This window comes from Piliocolobus tephrosceles, chromosome 9 (genome assembly GCF_002776525.5).
Source record: "Piliocolobus tephrosceles isolate RC106 chromosome 9, ASM277652v3, whole genome shotgun sequence".
Classification (NCBI taxonomy): domain Eukaryota; kingdom Metazoa; phylum Chordata; class Mammalia; order Primates; family Cercopithecidae; genus Piliocolobus; species Piliocolobus tephrosceles.
In genome coordinates this window covers 8,188,647-8,211,080 of record NC_045442.1, presented here as the reverse complement: position 1 = coordinate 8,211,080, position 22,434 = coordinate 8,188,647, and the positions used below count along the sequence as shown (strand labels likewise).

At 44.3% G+C, this 22,434-nt stretch overlaps 1 protein-coding gene across 1 annotated transcript in view; it reads right to left on the bottom strand.

Moving 5' to 3' along the window:
• Positions 1 to 2,356: 2,356 nt before the first annotated feature.
• The window catches only part of TEX36 (testis expressed 36), a 92,675-nt gene continuing 72,597 nt past the window's right edge, over positions 2,357 to 22,434 (bottom strand). Inside the window, exon 4 of the mRNA XM_023224334.3 lies at positions 2,357 to 2,707. Within this exon, the coding sequence (XP_023080102.2) occupies positions 2,582 to 2,707 (126 nt within the window). The 3' untranslated portion in view covers positions 2,357 to 2,581. The remainder of the gene's footprint in view (positions 2,708 to 22,434) is intronic.

The following is a 22,434-nucleotide window of genomic DNA, read 5'->3' as shown; positions in this document are numbered from 1 at the left end:
ACTCACTGGGACCACTGTGATGACTTTGGGAGCACCTGGATGATCCAGGAAACTCTCCCCATCTCAGGCAATGGTTGGCAACTGTAATTCCATCTGCAACCAGCATTGTCCTGTGTCATAGCATATTCACAGGCTCTAGGGACTCGGTTGTGACATCTTCAAGGGGCCATTATTCCACCTTCCACACCTTCCTTCACCCAACCCTGGCTGTGCTGGCCCTGACTGAGAGGAGTGGGCTTCCACTTCTGTGACTTGGTAAAGAAACCTCCACAGCCCAAGAATAGTAACATTTACCGGGTGCCGGGCTTGGGCCTTACGTGTTTTATGTAATTCAATCCACGCAACAAACGTATGAGGTAAGTAAAATAATTCCCACCATTGTACAGGTGAGGAAACGGAGACATGGAAGGACTCCACAGCGAGACTAAATCCCCATAGCTAGGAAGGGACAGTGTTGAGATTTAAGGCAGAATATGGCTTCCTACAGATTGATTCCGGTGGCCGTTCATTGGGGAAGGGATGTTTATTGCCCACCTTCTAGTGCCAGGCATAATGCCCAGCTGGGGACACAGAACAGGGAGCAGCACCAATATGGCCTCTGCTTCTCTGTAGGGAGGATTTCTCCTGCACAGAGAAGTCGGCTCTAGAATTGGATGGGGCGAGGGTGATGGTGGGCCAGAAGGGAGGAGAGGGTGCAGCAAGCTTCTCCCACCCCACAGTCTCCCCTCCTCCATTTTATTCTGTATGTAGCAGCCAGGGTTGTTCTTAAACCCAGACTTGACAATTCTCTGCTGAAAAACCTTTCATGTCGCTCCACTGCTCCCACCAACAAGACCACACTCAGGCCAACCACAGTGGCTCCCACCTGAAATCCCAGTGCTTTGGGAAGTGAAGGCTAGAGGATTGCTTGAGCTCAGAAGTTCAAGACCAGTCTGGGTCCGCAATGAGATCTCATCTCAAAAATTTTCAAAAAATTAGCCAGGCATGGTGGTACATGCTTGTAGTCCTAACTATATGGGAGGATTGGTGAAGCCCGGAAGTTTGAGGCTTCAGTAAGCTCTGGTGGCACCACTGCATTCCAGCCTGGGCAACTGAGCAAGATCTTGTGTAAAAAAAAAAAAACATAAAAATAAGCAAAACAAAACAAAACCAAAAAAACCCTCTTAAACCTAGCTTACAAGTCTTTGAACATGGGGCCCGCCCACCTCCCCAACCCCTTCTTTCATCTTTCAAGACTTGTCCACCCACACCCTATGCCCCAGCCATCCGGAAACCCCTTTCTTCCATGTCTTGCTTCTAGGCCTTTGAACACGCTGTTTCCTCAACCAGGGCTGCCTTTCCTGCTTCCCCGACCTCTCACTGCCTTCGCCATCTCCTCCGCTACCTCCTACTCCCCATCAGGACTTGGCTCAGAGCCATTCCCACCTAACTCCTTCAATGGGCGGCAACCTGCTAGAGACTCCATTTCCCTATTGCACACTTGCCACTTCCTCATCTTTGTTCGTGACCGGACTGCAAGTTCCTTGAGGTCAGGGGCCAACCGTCTAATTCAGTGCTGTACTGCCAGTGCCTGACATGGTGCCTGGCTTATGATGCTCAGAATATTTTTGTGGGTGGAGAGAGGATAAATGGATAGGTGAATGAATGGACAGACTGGTGCCTCAATTTTCCTGTCTTAATGTATTAATCCACAGCTACATCAGAGCCAGCCCTGCACCCCAGCCTTCAATATGAGCAGCTCCTGCTCTCTGTAACTCCAGCCCCAGCCTGGACCTATCTCTCAGAGCTACAATGCTAAGAGACAGTCCCTGAGTCTTGGATGACCACGTGAGTACCCCCACATGGTAACTGTGGAGGAACATGGCACACCCGTCTTTCATGGAGCCGGGGCCTGCCTACCTCCTCCCTGGGCCAGCCGTCACACCATACCAGTGTCCCCAATTCCTGAATCCCTCTGGGTCCTTCCTGCTCCCCTGACTCTTGGATGGCTCTGCCTGAAGGACAGTCAGGACAATGCAAAGTTCAGTCATGCTCTCGCTGCATGGGATGGGCCCTGCATGTGTAAAGAGCTGTGTGTTTTTCTGTAGAGGACCCGCAGTGTCTACACCGGGCAGTTGCTGTTTGCACGACATTGAGTAAACGTCACTTCCATCAGGGGCAGAAAACCCTTTGGGATTTCTGATGAAGGTACACCTTTTGAGATGCTCTCAAACAACTCCAAAAGATGCTCTGTCAGGGGCAGAGTGGTCCTATCTGACTTTTGGGCTTTATACATTTACTCTGAGAGTGAAACAACAGGACAAACATCGTCTCACTGGCTTAAGAGAGCAAACAAAAAAGACCATTAGACAGATCATTCTTCCTGCCAGGGAGACAGCCCTATTAATACTTGTGACCACACAGGCAAGCAGAATAAGAGGATTTCTCCATAGCTGGGAATTTATTTTTCCAAGAATACCAAATAAATCCTGGTGGTTACTAACCAGTTAGGCTAAGACAAAAGGTCCTTTGCTTCCCAACTAATACACATTCTATTAGTCAGGACTGGGGAATGGGTGACAGAAACTTGCTCCCAAAGAGCTCACACTACAAGGAGGGGTGCATTAGTCCTCAGGCCCGGACGAGGAAAAGACTGGGTCCTCACCGGCTCACAGAACTCTTGTCTCTTGCCTGGTTCTCCCTGTGGGACCGTTGCTGTCATTCTTTCCTGTGAGGAAGAGGGAGGAAGTATTACCATGAGTAGTTGTGTGCTTAAATCCTCGTAGTTCAGCAATTGGAGAGGACAGGGGGCCTTATTCTCCCTGCCCAAGCTTTAAAAACATCCTAGAGAAGGATTTAGTGAGGCTTAGCCTGAGCCCTAGGCCCATCCCTGAATTGGGGCAAGGGAATGGGATGTCATTACCGGCTCAGTTGGGTCATACATGTGTCTGTCCCTCCAACTGGAGGGATGGGGTACAATGAGGGGCTGCCCTCAGCAGAAGCACAGGGTTGAAACCAGGCAGGAAGGTTTCCAAAAGGTCTCAGGTGCTCTTCTGCATGGACAAAACAGTAAATATCAGGCTGGGTGCAGTGCCTCACGCCTGTAATCCCAGCACTTTGGGAGGTTGAGGCAGGAGGACTGCTTGAGCCCAGGAGTTGGACACCAGTCTGGGAAACATGGTGAAACCCTGTCTCTACTGAAAACACAAAGAATTAGCCAGGCACGGTGGTGCACGCCTGTAATCCCAGCTGCTCAGAAGGCTTGAGGTGGGAGCATCACTTTAGCCTGGGAGGCAGAGGTTGCATTGAGCTGAGATCGCACCAGTGCACTCCAGCCTGGGGTACAGCGTGAGACTCTGTCTCAAAAAAAGAACAGACCAAAAAAAATGAATATAAGTATTCATTATTTTAAATCATAAAAAATAATTTAAAATGTGGAGTGAAAACATCACCCTTAATCCTGTCATCTCCAAACAACTGTAATTAACACGATCGAGTATTTCCTCCGAGTCTTTTTTCTCCAGGCACAAGTACATGTTTAATATAGTCCTGCCATATTGTATAGACAATTTTGCATCCTGCTCTTTTTACTTAAAATGATAACAGAAGGATTTTCTCATGTTATTTCCTTTGACTCTGTTCCCTGCACAATCCACTTCCTTTCCTACTCAGATCTTTGGCAGAAAAAGTTTGTAGACAGCACAAATAACTGGAAGGAGTACTGACTTTTTTTGGTTTCTGGGGGGAACGTGAGCAAAGAGAAGAGCAAGAAAGATTAAAAAGGGCAGGTCTTGGTGACCCTCATGGGGTTGCTGAAAGAAACAAATGTCATATTCTATGTGAGCATGCCTTGAAATGGCTATATTTATCAGCATTATAGTCATTAATCACTAAATTTATTTTTCCCTTTTTTTTTTTTTTTAAATAACTAAGTCCACTGGACAGCCTTGAACACCAGTAGAGGGTGGTGCTCTCCTGCCACAGCCCACTGCAGAGAAAGGAGTAATTTCTCAGAGAATCTATGGATTTACTGTGGGTTGTGGGTGATAACAGGGTTTTCTAAAAGCACTTTCTGCTTCAGGTGAGGAGAGGATGCTGTTCTGAGAGCTGCTGATAACATGTGGATCCAAACCCACAGGCTTGAGCTGCTTAATTGAAATTCACATCAAAATGGAATTCTGGTTTAGCTCAACTTGACTACTATGGATGATGAAAATAAATCCCTGGGTCACACAAGGATAGTGATTGAGTAGAGCTTGTTTGCTGGCACAGGAATGACATTTTGACTGGAATTAAATTGTCGTCAGTTAACAGAACTGAATTTTCTGTCATTCTTTGACTTGAATTTTCTTTTTTCCCAAGATAACATGGACAGGACCCAGGTATTTCCAATGACTCAGAAAAGAGTACGTTTGGCTACGGGCTTACCCAGCTTGAAGCGGGCTCTGCTCTCCCTGAAGAACAGAGCCAAGGGAAGGTGGGGTACCTTGTCGTCCCTCCTCCTCTCATTTTCCATCCTGTCTGTCCAGTCCATAAACATTCTGTGGCTCTACTTCTAGAATCTCCTCTGCTACACCCATGGCCAGACCACCCCATCTCATGCCTAGACTACTGTGGTCCCTTCAGCCATTATCCCCACAGGTGTGAGAGCAACCTTTCAAAAACCAAACCCACCTGTGCCAATCCCCTGCTCGCATGGCTTCTTGTTGCCCTGAGACCAAAACCCTCATTTGCAGCCCTGCTGATGAACTCCCTTTCTGACCCACCTCTACCTTTCCCCACATGCTGTGCACTGGTCACCCATGCCTCCTTCCTAGTTCCTGAACCCCCCAAACTTGTTCCTGCCTCAGGGCCTTGGCACATGCTCATGCCTCTATCTGCCTCCTCCCCAACTCATTACACAAAGGACTCCTGATTATTCAGATATTGACTCAAAAATGCCTTCCTTTGTGAGGCTTCCCTGAATAGCTTCTGCTTTACTTCATTTCTGGCACACTCATTCTTGGAAAGAAGTTTGCCATATTAGTCCGTTCTCGCACTGCTATAAATAACTGCCTGAGACTGGGTAATTTATAAAGAAAAGAGGTTTGACTCACAGTTTCTTATGGCTGGGGAGGCCTCAGGAAACTTACAATCATGGTGGAAGAGGAAGCAAACACGTCCTTCTTCACAAGGCAGCAGGAAGGAAAAGTGCAGGGGGGGCAAAGCCCCTTATAAAACCATCAGGTCTCATGAGAATTCACTCACTATCATGAGAACAGCATGGAGGAACTGCCCCCTTGGTCTAATCACCTCCCACGAAGCCCCTCACCCAACACGTGGGGATTACAATTTGGATCACAATTCAAGATGAGATTTCAGGTGGGGACACAGCCAAATCATGTCACTTGCTTTCTCATTCCTGCATGCCCATCTTCTCACTCTGATATGGTTTGGATTTGTGTCCCTGCCCAAATTTCATGTTGAATTGTAATTCCCATTGTTCGAGGAGGGGCATGGTGGGAGGTGATTGGATCATGGGGGTAGGTTTCCTCCTTGCTGTTCTCATGATAGTGAGTGAATTCTCCTAAGACCTCGTTGTTTAAAAGTGTGTGGCACCTTCCCTTTTGTTCTCTTCCTCCTTCTCTGGCCATGTAAGACATGCCTGCTTCCCCTTCACCTTCCACCATGATTGTAAGTTTCCTGAGGCCTCCCCAGCCATGCTTCCTGTACAGCCTGTGGAACTGTGAGGGAATTAAACCTCCTTTCTTTATAAACTACCCAGTCTAAGGTAGTACTTTAGCACAATGTAAGAATGGACTAATATAGTCTCCCCAATTTGAAGTAAGCTTCTTGAAAACAAGAATGTTGTTAGATCTTAGTCAACATGATTTAGAAAGTAACTGTTGGGTACTTAATAAATATTAGTTGAATAAAAGAAGGAACGAACATCCAATTCTGAAAAGGCATAGTCTGTATTATTAGACATAAAGGAGGATATTTTGGAGTGCCAGCTTCTCTCCAGCCAATGGCTGCTTGGTTTTTACCACTAGTTTCTTACACATTGGACTTGTCTTTAAGCCATGAAAGGATCTCTTTAACATTCATTAAGGTCAGGCAAGTGAAAGTCTTATTTCTAGTACAGGAAAGCAAAAGCATGGATCTAACTAAAATGTCAAATGCCCTAAGGTGTGAAAAATATTTAAAAACTCTCCATTTGCTCTTTTGTGGTAGTACCCTTTGTCAAAACCTTTTCTCCAATTTTATTCATGCCTGATAAATGGAAGAGGAGAGTTTTCCCAGAATACCATAAAATACACCCAGCTAGACAGAGCTAGGAGATTTAAGTGGCTTCCTGCCTGTTCCAGTGCCTGGAGGGGTAAAGCAGAGGAAAGAAACCTTTGAGCTTGAAGACAGCTGGAGGGCAGAAAAGAGAAAACATAAACTTAGAGCCCAGAAGCTTCTGAGAGGGAAGGGATCAGACCCCAAACCCTCGTCACCAAGGGCCCACCCACATTACTGAAGCCCGCTAGGTGGGCTGGCTGGTCCTGGTCAAAGTCCAATGACCAGAAAGGGTGCAAGCTTCTACTGGCCTCAGCCTCCCACTTCCAGTTACAGGCCCCATTCCTCTGACGGGGGTGGAGAAACGACCCATCCTGGCCCATTCATAATTTTCCATCACCCTGACTACCATGATTGACCTAGGGATGGTCACATGACCCAACCAAGCCCATCAGAGTCCTTCCCTGGGACTTTCCTGCCTGGAGCTGGAAGGGAAGAGTCCTCTGTAATCTCTAAGGACCTCAGCCCAGAGTGGCCTGAGATGGAGCATGCTGAAGAAAGTCCACTTGCTGTCAGAGAGAGCACATCCTCCTCAGTAACTCCCCACTCCGGCACATCCTCCTGGGTATTCTCAATTTCCTGCCCCACTTTTCCCCCACGTCCTTACAAGGACTTTCTGGAAACACCTTTTAAGTAAACTACCTGCACTCACCTACTTGTCTCAGAGTCAGCTTTTGGGGAATCCAAACTAATCAGGAATGGCCTGTCTGTGGAACATCCCTAAAGCCAGTTCCGTCTCTGCCTTTTCCCCGCTAAGGTTGTGTGATTGAATTAAATCCCATCATTCTCAAACAAAGAATCATGAAGCAGAGAAGGTGGGTAAGCCACTCAACCCTGGGATTTTGAGAGAAGTAGTCATGGGGGGAATGTAGGGTGGTGGTCTCTCAACCTTATCTGAGCTCACACCTCCCAACCCATGGAAATGATTGAGGCCCAGGCACCATGAACTGGGCATATCCCTATAGAGGGTAGGTAACTGTCTGTCCTCCCACCCAAAGGAGCCTGCAGCTGAGCAGAGTTTGTCTTCAGCCACAGAGGCAGCAGAGAGAGGAGGAGGCTGAGTTCCACTCAGACAAGGCCACAGTGATGCATGGTCTTCGGGGGTAAGCAGGTGCTCTCACCAGACCTCAGGGCTGGGGTGGTTTTCCCGACGCAGTCAGCTGGAGGAAGCGAACCTGAGTGCCTTCCCACGGCAAGACCAAGGGAGTGAGGAAGCCAAGGGACTTGCTCAGAGAGATGGCCAGCAGCATCCCGCAGGGGTGAGGTGGAGTAGTGCCCTCAGGGAAGGCTGGCAGCCTGTATGCTAACTGCTGCATCATCCCTAAGAAAAACCATGACTTTCACCTCAGTGATGTCTAGCTGTAAAGCACTTTCACTCCCATAATTTAACTGTACCTTCTTAACCTCAAATTCTAGAGCGCAAATTTTCTGCACATTTCACAGAGGAGGAAGTTCAGACTCTGGAAGACGAGGTGGCTGCCAGCTCTACAGGGCCAGGGTTCATCCCTAAAAAGAGATAACAATTTCCCCAGTCTCAAGAGCATGGTCATGTCTTTCAAATGCACATACCTAACTTTAAGTTTGACTCTTCCATTCTGCTGCGTGCGTGCTTACAGATCCAAAATGGTGGCCAAGTGCACTGGATTTTATCATTTATTTGAGTGAACTTGACTGCTTAATTAGCTGCTTAAAAGTTTCGTTTAGAGAGTGATTCAGCGGCATATACCTGTAGGCAGCAATTCGTCATTTGTTCATTCAGACAATCAATAAATAAACCTCAGGAATTTACATGGATTAAGAGCCCAAAGTCTTCTTGAAGTGGTATTTTTCAATGCTTATTTCACTTTGGGTTGCTAGGAGATAAATTGGTTTTTAAAAAAAGCAATTTGCATAAAGACCAGGAAGGCATTTTAATAATGTCAATATATAGCCAAATGGACTAAAGTGCTAAAGTGACAATTTTTCACTAGATAATTAAGCCTCCAAATTTAAATGTTATAAAAGAAATATAGTCATATTCCATGGAGATCTATTCCACTTAGGTAGCTAATTATTTCTCAAGAACAACACTGAGTCATGTTAGACATCTTCTTGCTAATCTAATAATATTAAGCAACTGGGAGATGGTCCTATCCTACCACACAATCAGGAATGGAAAACTGGTAGGATTTTAATTGCAGAACTGTGGGAAATTTATTCTTCTAATCACTAGCACAAATCTGACAATCTGTCCAGCAGCCAGGAACTAAATTGAAGTTTACTTTCCCTGATACATATGTTGTAAATTTCACTAATTTGAACAGGTGGAGAGCAAGAGTGTCTTAGTTCAGTTGTGCTGCCATAACAAAATCCCCGAGACTGGGTAACTTAAAAACAGCAGAAATTTATTTCTCACAGTTCTGGAGGCTGGAAGTCCAAGATTAAGGTGCCCGCAGTTTCAGTGTCTGGTAAGGGCATGGTCTGTGTTTTCAAGATGGTGCCTCTTGCTGTGTCCTCCTCCAGAGGGAATGAACGCTGTGTTTTTGCATAGCAGAAAGGGTAGAAGAACAAAAAGTTCTTTTTGTTTTGAATGCTGCATGGATCCTCTTTTGTAAGGCATTAATCTCATTCATGAGAGCAGAGTCTTCAGGACTTAATCACCTCCTAAAGGCAGAACTTCTCAGTACTATCATACTGGCAATTGAATTTCAGCTTGTGAATTGTAGAGGACACATTCAGACTCTAGCAAAGAGCCCATCTATTCTGGTTAAAAATATCAGCTGTAGGACTTATGTAATATTTTTAAAATGTTTTCCTTCAAGTCCAAATAGAATCTTGAGTCTGGCACAAAATAATTATATAAGTGTTAGCCATTATTATTGCCTCAATATAGATACATAGCCTGGAAGAAGCTTTAAAAAATTCTTTGAAATGGTGTGGTAGATCATTTGCAAAGAGTCTGATCATTCTTCCCATCCTTGTACTCCAACCTTTTCATCCCGTGACTTTACCACTTCTCCCAACCAGAGAGGCAGAAAGAATGTCTCTCCCCACCCATCCCCCAAATCTGACAGGCCTGTGACTTGCTTTGAACAACAGGTTGTGGAGAGAGTGACACTGTGGGAGCTTAGAGCCCAGGCCTCAGAGATCTCAAAGCTTCCACTCCTGTCCTCTTGGATCTCCTGCCAGTATGCAAAAAATGTCCCAGCTAGCACTGTGGACATGAACGACCACCTTGAGGGAGAGGCATGCCTGCCATGTTAGTGAGTCTGTCTTGGACCCAACAGCCCCAGGAAAGCTACCAGACTAGGGGCCACCGAAAGACTCCAGACAAGACCAGCAGAAGCACTGCCCAGCAGAGCCCAGCCCAAGCTGCTGACACACAAAACTGTCCACAAATAAAATGGACGTTGTTTGAACCCACTAAGTTTTGGGGTGGCCTGTAATGCAGCAACAGATCGCTGATACAAATGGGTTTTTAACAAATGTAGATAATTCCGAAAAAATAGTATAAAATAATCCTCATAATCCTACCCCTAATTTTAACAGCCATTAATATGTTGGTATTTTTCTTCCAAATTTTTTCTTTATGTTTTTTACAACAGTGAAAACAGTGATCTGAAATGCGTCTCCTACCTCCAGTTCATCTGTTGAAGACCTTACCCCCAAGGTGACTGTATCTGGAGATAGAACCTTTAGGGAGCTAATTAAGGTTAAATGACATCATAAGTGTGGGGCCCTAATCCAATGGGAGTAGTGTACTTGTAAGAAGAGGCAGAGATACCAGAGATTTCTCTCTCTCTCTCCTCCTTGAATATGCAGAGGAAAGCCTCTGTAAGAATGCAGCAGGAAGATAGCTGTCTACAAGCCAAGGGGAGAGACCTCACCAGAAACCAACTATGACTTCCAATGGGCAGAAATGTGAGAAAATACATTTCTGTCACGTAGTTCATCCGTCCTGTAGTATTTTGTCATGGCAGCCTGAGAGGACTAATACACATACTAACATTTTGAACATCTGCTGTTTCATGGACCCAATGCAAATGTTTCTTCGTGTCATAGATAGTCTTCAACATCATTTTAAACAATATCTCAGATGAATGTCTCAACATGGGTCCATTGGAAAATACAGCTTTAGGCAATGATTAACCTGCTGATACTTTATTTGGGAGGTGCAAGCTCTGGAAAGAAACCTTGAGAAGAAACGAAAGAAAAACACCAGGAAAAACACAAATGCTGTGTGATGAGTCACTGTGTTGACTGAGATCTCCTGACAAACTGCACAAAGACATAGCAGGTCAGTCATCCCCTGGCTTAAGGTGTGTCCACAGAGGGGCTGCGAGGAGGAACTACACCATAGACCAGTTCCCAGAGGGAGAAAGCAGGGAGGTTGTACCTGCCCAATTCCCTCCCGCCTCCCACTTCCAGCAGGTCAAAAGTCACCCCCAGAGGGAGTGTCTTGGGCTTAGAAGGCAATACCCCAAAGTATGGCACGTTGGTGCGCTGAGGACTTAGAACCGAAGAAGCCTGGGGAGGCCTCACGAACAAGGTCTCTTCAACCTTCTCCCCTTTCTCCCTCAAGGCCTGTCATAGAAAACAAAAATCCTCTTCCCCAAGGTGGATCACAGAAACTAGAACTCCTCTACCCCAAAGCTAGCCATAAAGTGTGGGAAGGTCACTCTGATCTCTCTTTCTCCCTGAAAGCCCTCATGGGACAGGTGTCCTGCCCTATGTGTAGAAGGGAAGGAACGTCTTACAGAGGCAGAGAAAAGAATCCGAACAAACGGCTTTCTGGGTTCCCCCACACAACTCATCCAGTTTCTTATCCCTTTTGTGTACAGTCATATTTCTCCACAACTATTCAACTATCCACTTCTTTCATCAGACTTCGCATCAAAATCCATAGTTCTCCCCAGGCTTTGGGACTTCGTTTCCTTGTGAAGGCTCCCATGTCGTACAAAACTTTCATTTAATGATTTGGATTCGTTTCTGCTGCTAAGCTGTCTTTGTCAGTTTTACATTCAGACCTAGCATGGAACCTTAGGAGGGTTTGGAAACTTTGCTCCCCTACAGGAGCTAACTGTCCCGTATGACTGAGTTGTGTGGTCCAGTCCTTTGGGTTCGCACAGAAGACCTGACTTGTGGTATTTTATCTAAGTTCAGTAAGAGAGGGCACCTGTGTGCATGTGGGACACAGAGCTCAAATGACAGTGAGACAGAGGCCGTCTGCGGTATCTGACAAAGCACACAGGTTTGTGTCCAATACACATGTAGATAGCATAATTTAGTCAGTCAATTGTTTCAGTCCTATTATTGTACACTTAGTTGATTTCCAATGTATTATCTGTATAAATAAGGTTGGGATAGACATTTTTTATAAGTTAATCCTTATTCTCCTCTATGCTATTTCTTTAGCATAAGTGCCTAGAAGTAAAATCATTGGGTCAAAGGTAATGAATAACCCGGATGGATACTATTATATATCTTGTAGTTTTCAGGTCTTGTACATTTCTTGTTAAATTTATACCTTAGTATTTTATTTTACCTTTTTGACTCTTGTGAATAAGATCTTATTCCATTAATATATTCCTTAATGGGTTAGTGTGTATAGTAGTCTATCAAAAAGATTTGCCAGGGTGGCACATGCCCGTACTTCCAGCAGTGTGAGAGGTCGAGGTGGGCAGATCGCTTGAGCCTGGGAGTTCGAGACCAGCCTGGACAACATTGTGAAACCCTGTCTCTACTAAAAATGAAAAAAAAAAAAAATTAGGCATGCGTGGTGTCCCACACTTGTAGTCCCAGCTACTCAGGAGACGTAGGCGGGAGGATTGCTTGAGTCCAGGAGACAGAGGTTGCACCACTACACTCTAGTCTGGGTACCAAAGCGAGACCCTGTCTAAAAAAAAAAAAAAAAAAAACGGTGCCAGGTGATATGGTTTGGATTTGTGTCGCCACCCAAATCTCATGTTGAATTGTAATCCCAAGGGTTGGAGGTGGGGCCTGGTGGGAGGTGATTGGAAAGGTGGTTTCTAATGGTCTAGCAGGATCCCCCTAGAGCCGTTTTGTGATACAGTCCTCTTAAGATCCGCTTGTTTAAAAGTGTGTAGTGTCTCCCTCCTCTCTCTATTCTCCTGTGCCTGCCATATAGACGTGTCTACTTCCTCTTCGCCTTCCACCACGATTATAAGTTTCCTGAGGCCTCCCCAGAAGCAAAAGCCTGAACAGCTCACAGAACTGTGAGTCGATTAAACCTCTTTTCTTTATAAATTACCCAGTTTCAGGTATTTCTTTATAGCAGTGCAAGAACAAATACACTGGGTGTGGTGGTGTGCTCCTATCGTCCCAGCTACTCAGAGGCTCAGGCAGGTGGGTGGCTTAAGTCCAGTAGTTTGGGGCCAGCCTGGGCAACTTACTGAGACCCCATTTGGGAAAAAAAGGGTTTTATATTTTGTATTATCATGTTTTAATTTAATTTTTAAAGGTTATTAGATTTACATGGTTCAAACTTTTAAAGTTTAAAAAAGTTATAGAGTAAAAAGCCTCCCACCAATATTCTCACCTCTGGAAACAATCAATGCTATCAGTTTCTTACCTTAGCGACACTTTAGACAGGCTGGCCCAGTGGCTCACGCCTGTAATCCCAACACTTTGGAGGCTGAGGCAGGCAGAGCACCTGAAGTCAGGAGTTCGAGACAAGCCTGGCCAATGTGGTGAAATCCCATCTCTACTAAAAACACAAAAATTAGCCAAGTATGCTGGCATTCCCCTGTAATCCCAGCTACTTGGGAGGCTGAGGCAGGAGAATTGCTTGAACCGGGAGGTAGAGGTTGCAGTGAGCCAAGATCACACCAGCCTGGGCTACAAGGGGGAAACTCTGTCTCAAAATTAAAAAAAAAAAAAAAACAGAGAGACACTTTATACAAATGAAGCAGACACACACATATACACACATGTATCCTTCTTGCTATAACTATAACAAGCAATAGTTCTTCTGTGCCTTGCATTTGTTCATTTTGCAATGTATCTTGGAGATCATCCCATATTAGCCCCTAAGGATCCCTTTTTTTGTTTGTTTTTTAACTAGATTCTCCATCGTAGTATGGATACCATAATCTATTTAATCATTCCACTGGTAACTGGCATTTAGAATGTTTCTAATCTTTTGCTCTTTCACAAACACAGCAGTCACTTTGTAAACATATCGCTTCATGCACATGTGAGTGTATCTCTAGGATAAACTCTTAGATGATGGATTAATAAGTCAAAGCGTACAGACATTTGTAATTTGGATAGAGCTCTCCATAGAGGTTGTACCAATTTACATTCCAAAGGGATTGTATCCAAGAGAGTCCCTCACCCTCATCTCAGTGTGGTACTGACCTTCTCTATCTTTGCAAGTGTGATTGGTTAAAAGTAATATCTCAGTGTAGCTGTCATTTGATTTCACTTACTGTGAATATGCGTGAGTCCATTTTTGCATTGCTTTAAAGAAATACCTGAGGCTAGGTAATTTATAAAGTCAACAGGTTGAATTAACTCACAGTTCTGTAGGCTCTACAGGAAGCAGAGTGCTAGCGTCTGCTTCTAGTGAAGACCTAAGGAAGCTTCCACTCATGGTGAAAGGTGAAAGGGGAAGCAATGCAGCATGTGGTGCAAGCAGGAGAAAGAGGGAGAGAAGGGGAGGCCCCAGGCTCTTGTTTTGTTTTGTTTTGTTTTGTTTTGAGATGGAATCTCAATCTCTCACCCAGGCTGGAGTGCAGTGGCCCGATCTTGGCTCACTGCAACCTCCGCCTCCCGGGTTCACGCGATTCTTCTGCCTCAGCCTCCCAAGTAGCTGGGACTACAGGCTCGTGCCACCACACCCAGCTAATTTTTGGTATTTTCAGTAGAGACGGGGTTTCACCGTGTTGGCCAGGATGGTCTCGAACTCCTGACCTCAAGTGACCCACCCGCCTCGGCCTCCCAAAGTGCTGGGATTACAGGTGTGAGCCACCGCACCCAACAATCAGATCTCACGTGAACTCACAGAACAAGAGGTCCCTCATCACCAAGGGCTGGCACGAAGGCATTCATGAGGGGTCCGCCCATGATTGAAACACCTCCCACTCGGCCCCACCTCCAACATTGGGGGATACATTTCAACATGAGATATGGAGAGGAAAAACGTCAAACAATAGCAGAATGATTTTCAGCATCTTCCCATAAAACTATCTCTATTTCTTTTTTCTGAGAACTAACCATTTATGTTCTTTGCCTATTTTCATGAGATTGTTTATTGTATAGATTTGTTAAAAACAGCAAACTCACTGGATTCTCCTTTTCATTCTAATAGTTTGTCAGTTGACCCTCTTGGATTTTTCAGATGAACAGCTAAAACACCTGCAAATAATTACCACCTGTATCTTCTTTCTAACATTCTTATCTTTTCTCTGTGTGTGTATTTTTACATCAACTTAGAATTTCCAGAAAAGCATTGAAAAATAGGGGTGATAGTGGCCACCCTTGTCTTACACCTGACTTTAAGGGGAAGGCTCCTAGCGTTTCAAGTAACAAGTGTGATACTGGTTGATACACTGAGATGGATACTTCTTACTCTTTTAAAGGAGTGTCTTTCTATTCCCAGTTTACTGAGATACCATCAGTGTTTTGTAAATTTGATCAGTATTGGATATTGAGTTTTATTAAAATATTTCCAGAATAGATAGAAAGAACCATATATTATTTCTTTGTCTTATAATATGATAAATTATATTAACAGATTTCCTAATCCTAAACTATCTTTGCATTGCTGGGATGGTGCAAGACTCAATTATCTAGTATTGTATTTAGGATTTCTGCATCTCTTATGTATAGTCATATGAAAAGTTACAGTATAATTTTCATTTGGTCAGAATCCACTGTATAACGTTGAGCTATTATCAGAATAATGCTGTTTGATGAAATATGATTCACTGCACGCTCATCTTTTGAAGTGATGTGGTTTGTAAAGTCTCGGTATCACAATTGGTTAGATGGTTCTTGGGCAGTCTTCATCTTTGAGCATCATTTTGCTTTTCCAAATCTGCATAATTAAGTTGCAGGTCTCCTTTTTCACAACTACAATCACCTGTCTGCAAGGCTTCTGCAGGAAATCCACTTATTAGCATTATACGACTTTGGACAAGTATGTTAATGCCTCTCAGCGTCATTCTCTCTCTCACTTTATTTTTTTGTTTTAATTTGAGACAGGATCTTGCTCTGTGGTACAGGCTGGAGTGCAGTGGCACCATCTTGGATCACTGCAGTCTCCACCTCCTGGGCTCAAGCAATTCTCCCACTTTATCCCATAGCTAGGACCACAGGTGCCTGGCACCACACCCAGCTAATTAAAAAATATATATATTTTTTTGTAGAGACAAGGTCTCACTATGTTGCCCAGGCTGATCTCAAATTCCTGGCCCAGGTCATCCTCCCACCTCAGCCTCCCAAAGTGCTGGGATTACAGATGTGAACCACCATGCCTGGCCCTCCTTCTCTTTTATTTAAAAAAAAAAAAAAGATGGGGGGCAGCTAATAATAGTACTGTCTTCATGGTGGCACTATTTTGTAAAGATTCATAAAATTTTACAAAAGCTTTTAGCACAACATTACAGGGTAAGAGCTTAAAATGTGGCAGATATTATCATTACTATTACTACTAGGCTCAAAGTGCTTCCTGCTAACCAGTCCCATCCAATGGAAGTCCATGTCAACAACATACTGACTTAGTGCACGCTGCTCAGTGCTCAGATAAGATGATGTTTATGAAAATGCATTGGAAAAAAAGCACTAAACAGAAGTTAGCTATAATGAGAATAATATTGTCTGATGAAGAAATATGATTTACTTTGTGTTGATCTTTTGGACTGGTATGGTTTACACAAATATCATGACACAATAGATAGATTCTATATATAGATATAGATACATTGATATACATACATATGATGCAATCAGGAGTTACAAACGGGCTCCAAAAGTTGTTCTGTTGCACAGTTTAAATGTTCCTCTTCGGTTGTGTTCACATGAGTGATGTTCATGGGATGTATTTTTTTCCCCACGTGTGGCCCAAAGGTGAATCATCTCACAACAGGCCTGGCCTGAACCATACTACACCTGGAGACAGCACGGCCCAGTGATGAGGGCAGATCTGAGCGCCCTCCCTTCCACCCAGCCGTGAGGCCATGCGCAAGTGATTATCTTTATCTGTGTCTTAGAATGATAATGACAGAAATCCATTTCATTTGGAATTTGAGAATGAAAAGGTGAGTTACTAAAGGTAAAACATTTAAAATCATGCCTGGCCTATCTGGAAGCATTCAATGAACATTTAATGTCATCTATATTATTTTAATTACTGCATTCTCCTCTCAACTATCAACAGGAGGGAAGATCAGTCGGTGGATGGTGAAAGTTAAAATTCAATGTAGTCCCCAAATCCCCCAAAATACCTTGCCATTTGGCTCTGCCCTTAGTAACTGGGAGCCACCAAGGCCCAGAAGTGAGGGCCCCCAGGCTGCGTGGATTTGTCTTGAAGATCTTCCCGCAGTGGGAAGCCAATGGCTGGCAGGATCCACACACTATCCTCCTGGAGTGTCCTGTAGGACTCTAGAACCGTCTCAGCTTCACTATCTGTGTGTACACACGCTGGGAAACCGCACTGATCAATACCCTCGTGTCTGCCATGGTTCTCTCTACACTGAATTTACTTGAATCAATAGGAAATTAGTGTTCCTGTATTAGAGCAAATCTTAGTCTTAGCCTTGAAAGTGTAGCTATAATACACAAGCATGTTCATGAAGCTGCCACATTAAGGGGAAATATCCCTCAGACTCAGAGAATCAATTAGCAGATGCGTTCATGACGAACTTGTTTACTCTGCTCTTGTCAACTTTTCTTTGTTGAAACTGACCTTCCCTGCTTGTATGAAAATCATTAGTTCCCAACAGGAAAGGCAGGGCTTTCCGTTTCACAAGTCTGTGAGCGTTCATTTCCGAGTAGGGCCCAGGCTCAGCAACATTTTCACAGAGTGACAGTCATAATCGAGTCCTAACAAACGATTGTCCTGCACAATAGAACTGCAAATAAAACTCTACATGTTGAATGTGCTTATTGTTCCTCCTTGTTTGCAAACATGTACACAGTGAGATCTTGATTACTTCAGAGCTTGGAAAAACAAAATTGTCTTCCAGTCTGTTTGAGCACTGGTTTATTTTTCTGGCTCCTGGAGAAATGCCCAACTTTTTTGGAAGAGCGTATCTTGTGCATCCTAAACTCTCCTACTGGGAGAAAACCTTCGGTAAAGACAGCAGGCATGAGGAAAGCGAGGCTGGCGGTGGCAAGTGGAGACCATCCCCATGAAGCCAAACGTGCGTTAGGCCACCAGAGACTGTGGCCACCAGCCACAGTCTCTCTTTGATGAGCTTCCCGTGGGTTCTGACCTCCGTGTAACGACCCCTCTCTAACTACATGCTCACAAATACAACACAATTTTTTCTTTGCTTGTATAGAATGTAGCTACTTGAATTTTATGTTTAGATTTCTGTAGAAGATAGAGGAGAAAGCAGTGTTTCTCCTACTATCTTACACAGTCATGCAACACAATGCTTCTGACACCAGATGTGCCGGATTTCCTCCCTGTACATCCAGCAATTCTCTAGCAGACACCAACTGAATATCCTACCATTTCATTCAGTTCTGACATTATCCACCAAGAGATCTCATCAGATCCCTCAGGGCGAGGGCTCAGTCCTACAGCACTCCCATGTGAGAGGCCAGTCCCAAGCCCCAGGTTGTAACCCATACTTCCCACCACCTGGCCATAAGTCAGGGATCCCACAACCCCCTTCCTCACAATTGATTACTTTGTTAGAGCAGCTCACAGAATTCAAGGAACACTTTACTTAGGCTCACCCATTTCCTATAAAGGATGCTACAAAGGATACAGAGCAACTGCTAGACGGAAGAGATGCCTAGGGCGAGGTATAGAGGAAGAGGCGCGGAGCTTCCATGACCTCTCGGGGGTAACACCCTCCAGGAACCTCCAGGGGTTCAGCAACCTGGAAGCTCTCCAAACCCTTCCTGTTTGGGTTTTTATGAAGGTTTCATTATGTAGGCGCGATGGATTACATCATTGACCACTGGTGATGAAATCAACCTTCATCCTCTCCATGCTCCCCTGAGGGTGGGAGGTGGGGCTAAAAGTTCCAACCTTCCAATCACAGAGTTGATTCTTCTGGCAACCATTCCCCATCCTGGGCTGCCCAAGGGCCCCAGCCACCAGTCATCTCATTAGCATGACGCTTGAGCACAGCTCAATATAACAGATAACCGGGGACTCTGGATTCAGAGATTCCTGGCTGGGAATCTGGACTTAAAATGCAGTTGTATAAATTTGTAATCTCTCCTGTTAACTTTCCTCATCTGTAAAATGGGTTAAAAATATTACTTACTTCAAAAAGGCATTATGGGATGACATGAGATGCCCCTTGCAACATTGCTAGAACATCTGGCACCTATGAACTGCCTGTCCCAACAAGAGTGACCCAAACTTGGCTGAGCCCTGTCGGTGAGCACATGCAATTTTAGGGGAGTGACTGTTGACTTCACCATCACTTAGAACTGCAAAGTGCTTACACTGCCCAATGTTGTAGTCCATCTGTCTTCTCTATCCACTGCAGATGCATGTTTGCACCTGAGGCTTGGACTTCACATCGAACTCTACTTGTGTCCACCATGTGAAGTCCATTCTTGGTCCCACCCATTGAGGTTCCTCCAGAGCCCAACCACTGTCACCAAGCCGAACTTGGGTCTGCTCACCCAGTGCACAGAAAAAAAAAACACTGACATGGAGATTTGCAGCAAGAGAAGGTGAGGCGTTATTACAGGGTGCTGAGCAAAGAGAACCTTGCAACAGATGCTTAATGCCCAAACTGCCCAATAGCTTACAAGCAAGAGTTTCTAATGGTAGGGGTACATTTCAGGAAAGCAGAAATTACGGTGAAAACCATAATCAATACATGGAGGTTTTATGTTGGTTTGGCCCAAAAAGGCAGGATATCTTTAAGTGGGCACTTAAAGGTCATAGGTGGATTCAGAGATATTTGATTTGCAATTGGTCAAGGAAGCAAGGCTTTGTCTAAAAACTGGGAGTCAGAGTAAAGGAGCCTTCAGTTCTGGCCTGGAGGACTCACTCCAGGCCCCACAGGAAGAAATTTAGAAGAAAGAATGGCAGTCAGCGTTCAGGCCTTAGTTCCCCCTTATCTGAGATCCACATGACAGTGGTTGGCATTTTCCATTTGGTGGGGGCCTAGGTTTCCAAAAAACAACTCAAGGACATATGGTAAGATGTTGTTATCTTTTAGTTTCTGTAGGGATCCCAAACACTTTGTGACTCTGGCTCACTTGGGTGGCTATTGTCGAAGTTATTATTTCCTCCTTGTTTAGCGGGTTATTTGTTTACTTTCTTAATTGCTGATTATAGAGTTAGCTATAGGTGCCTGGAATCTTCCTTGAAAGGACTCAAAATTTGTCCTTTATTTCCATGCCAGGGTTGAGGAGGGTGGGAATGGCAGACCCCTAAGAGGGGTCCCTGCTAGGTCTCACCACCTCCTCAGTCTGTGGGTCACCTGCAAATATGATTCTAGCCTCATGTCAGCAGGACACACAGGTTTCCTCAGTCTCCAGTGTGTGATTGTTTGCCATGTTCTCTGGCCTGTCTTTGAAGACACTGTGCCAATATAATGCACATTTGTTGAGATCATAGTCTAGGCTGGACCCTGCCCAGCTGTTATGTGTAAGCTCACAACAACACTTCAGGGTAGCAATAGTGGAGGAAACAGGATTGCAAGAACTGGCTTAGTTTTTTTGGCAAGTGGTGGTAACCCTGTCAGGGTGACGCTGAGGCCAGCACTCCTCCTGCCTTTGCCCCTGAGCTTGTCAGGCCTCCAGGCAGCTCAGCAGCCAGCTCACTCTAATCTCTAGGAAGAGAATCCTTGGAAAACTAGTCCGTTAGGACCTTGACAAGGCCACCTCTCCCCAAACCAACAGAGTCCTGTGCCAATCATCCATTGCCAAGCCGGCCTAATTTTCATGTGAAGAAAATGAATCCAGAAAGTCCATTCCTAGCATTCTCAACATCTCTTCTGACTCTACATTTTGCTAGTCAGTAGATTTTACTGATTTTTGCTTGGAGGTTTTTAAGAGACCCAGCAGATTTACTATAGGAAATCAAATGCATTCAGCAAACCGGCAAGTCCTGTTTAATCATTGGCGAGGCTCAAAATCGTGTCAACAATAACTCACTTGAGTGAGTTAAATTACACCTTTTCTGGAAAAGAAATCCCAAATATTGAGCTGTCTTGAAAATTCCATACCATTGTTGGAACCCCCAATCCAAAAATTTATAATTGATCCTGCTGATTAACCACTAAACAAATCAGCCAAATGTGAAGCTGACCATATCAACCCAATTTTTCTGTAAATTGGAAATTTCCTCTGGAATCTCATCTTTCTTAACCATGACCTTGACTGCCCTCCTCTGTGCCCCCTGCCTTCTGCTACCTGAAGAGTCACTCACTGAAAGATGAAAAGGTACTCATCTTGGATTTTTCTTCTTAAATTAATAGGAAAAAACATTTTTTATTATAAAATATAACCACATTAAAGAAGATTTGGAAAATGGAAGAGGAAAAAAAAACACCTATAATCCTAGCAAACTGCAACCACTAATGGTTTATGGCAGAAGTCCACACTGTGGCCCTTAGGATGTTAAAACTGAAGTCTGTCTCAGTGTATAACTATGGAGACGCATGTCCTGGGCTCTCGGAACCTGCTGAGGACCAGCTGACACCAGTGTCAGGCCATCACGCCTGCCCTGGGGGCAGCGTCCTGTTCTGTGTGTGCACGTGTGTGTGTGTTTCCTCCTCACTTCACTCTCTTTATTGATGTTCATTCCTTTCATTTTCCACTTTCGGTTTTGTTTTTCTGTATTTCCTTCCTTTGTAACAGGTGTCTTTCAGTATCATGTTCTTAGATTCCATGCATGCTGGAGGACCTGGATAAATAGCAAATGGAAATTGCCCATCTGCTTAGGGAAAGACGGCACATGTGAGCACCAAGGTTACCCAATGCCAGAACCACACACCTCACTGGAATCAGTAACATTTTCACTGACTCAAACAACTGGCTAAAAAATCTGTGATGATATCTCTCCCTTAATATAATACCCTTTGTATTGTTTTTGTGCAAATACTACTTTGTGGCCCAATATTTCTTTTTTATTTTTATTTTATTTATTTTTTATCATTATACTTTAAGTTCTAGGGTACATGTGCACAATGTGCAGGTTTGTTACGTATGTATACATGTGCCATGTTTGTTTGCGGCACCCGTTAACTCGGTGCTATACATTAGGTATACCTGATGTAATACTTTACCTGTATTACATCAGGTATATCTCCTAATGCTATCCCTTCCACCTCCCCCCACCCCATGACAGGCCCCGGTGTGTGATGTTCCCCACCCTGTGTCCAAGTGTTCTCATTGTTCAGTTCCCACCTATGAATGAGAACATGTAGTGTTTGGTTTTCTGTCCTTGCAATAGTTTGCTCAGAATGATGGTTTCTAGCTTCATCCATGTCCCTGCAAAGGACATGAACTCATCCTTTCTTATGGCTGCATAGTATTCCATGGTGTATATGTGCCACATTTTCTTAATCCAGTCTGTCATTGATGGACATTTAGATTGGTTCCAAGTCTTTGCTATTGTGAATAGTGCTGCATTAAACTTGCGTGTGCATGTGTCTTCATAGTAGCATGATTTATAATCCTTTGGCTATATGCCCAGTAATGTGATGACTGGGTCAAATGGTATTTCTAGTTCTAGATCCTTGAGGAATCGCCACACTGTCTTCCACAATGGTTGAACTAGTTTACAGTCCCACCAACAGTGTAAAAGCATTCCTATTTCTCCACATCCTCTCCAGCATCTGTTGTTTCCTGACTTTTTAATGATCACCATTCTAACTGGTGTGAAATGGTGTCTCATTGTGGTTTTGATTTGCATTTCTCTTATGGCCAGTGATGATGAGCATTTTTTCATGTGTCTGTTGGCTGCATAAACGTCTTCTTTTGGGA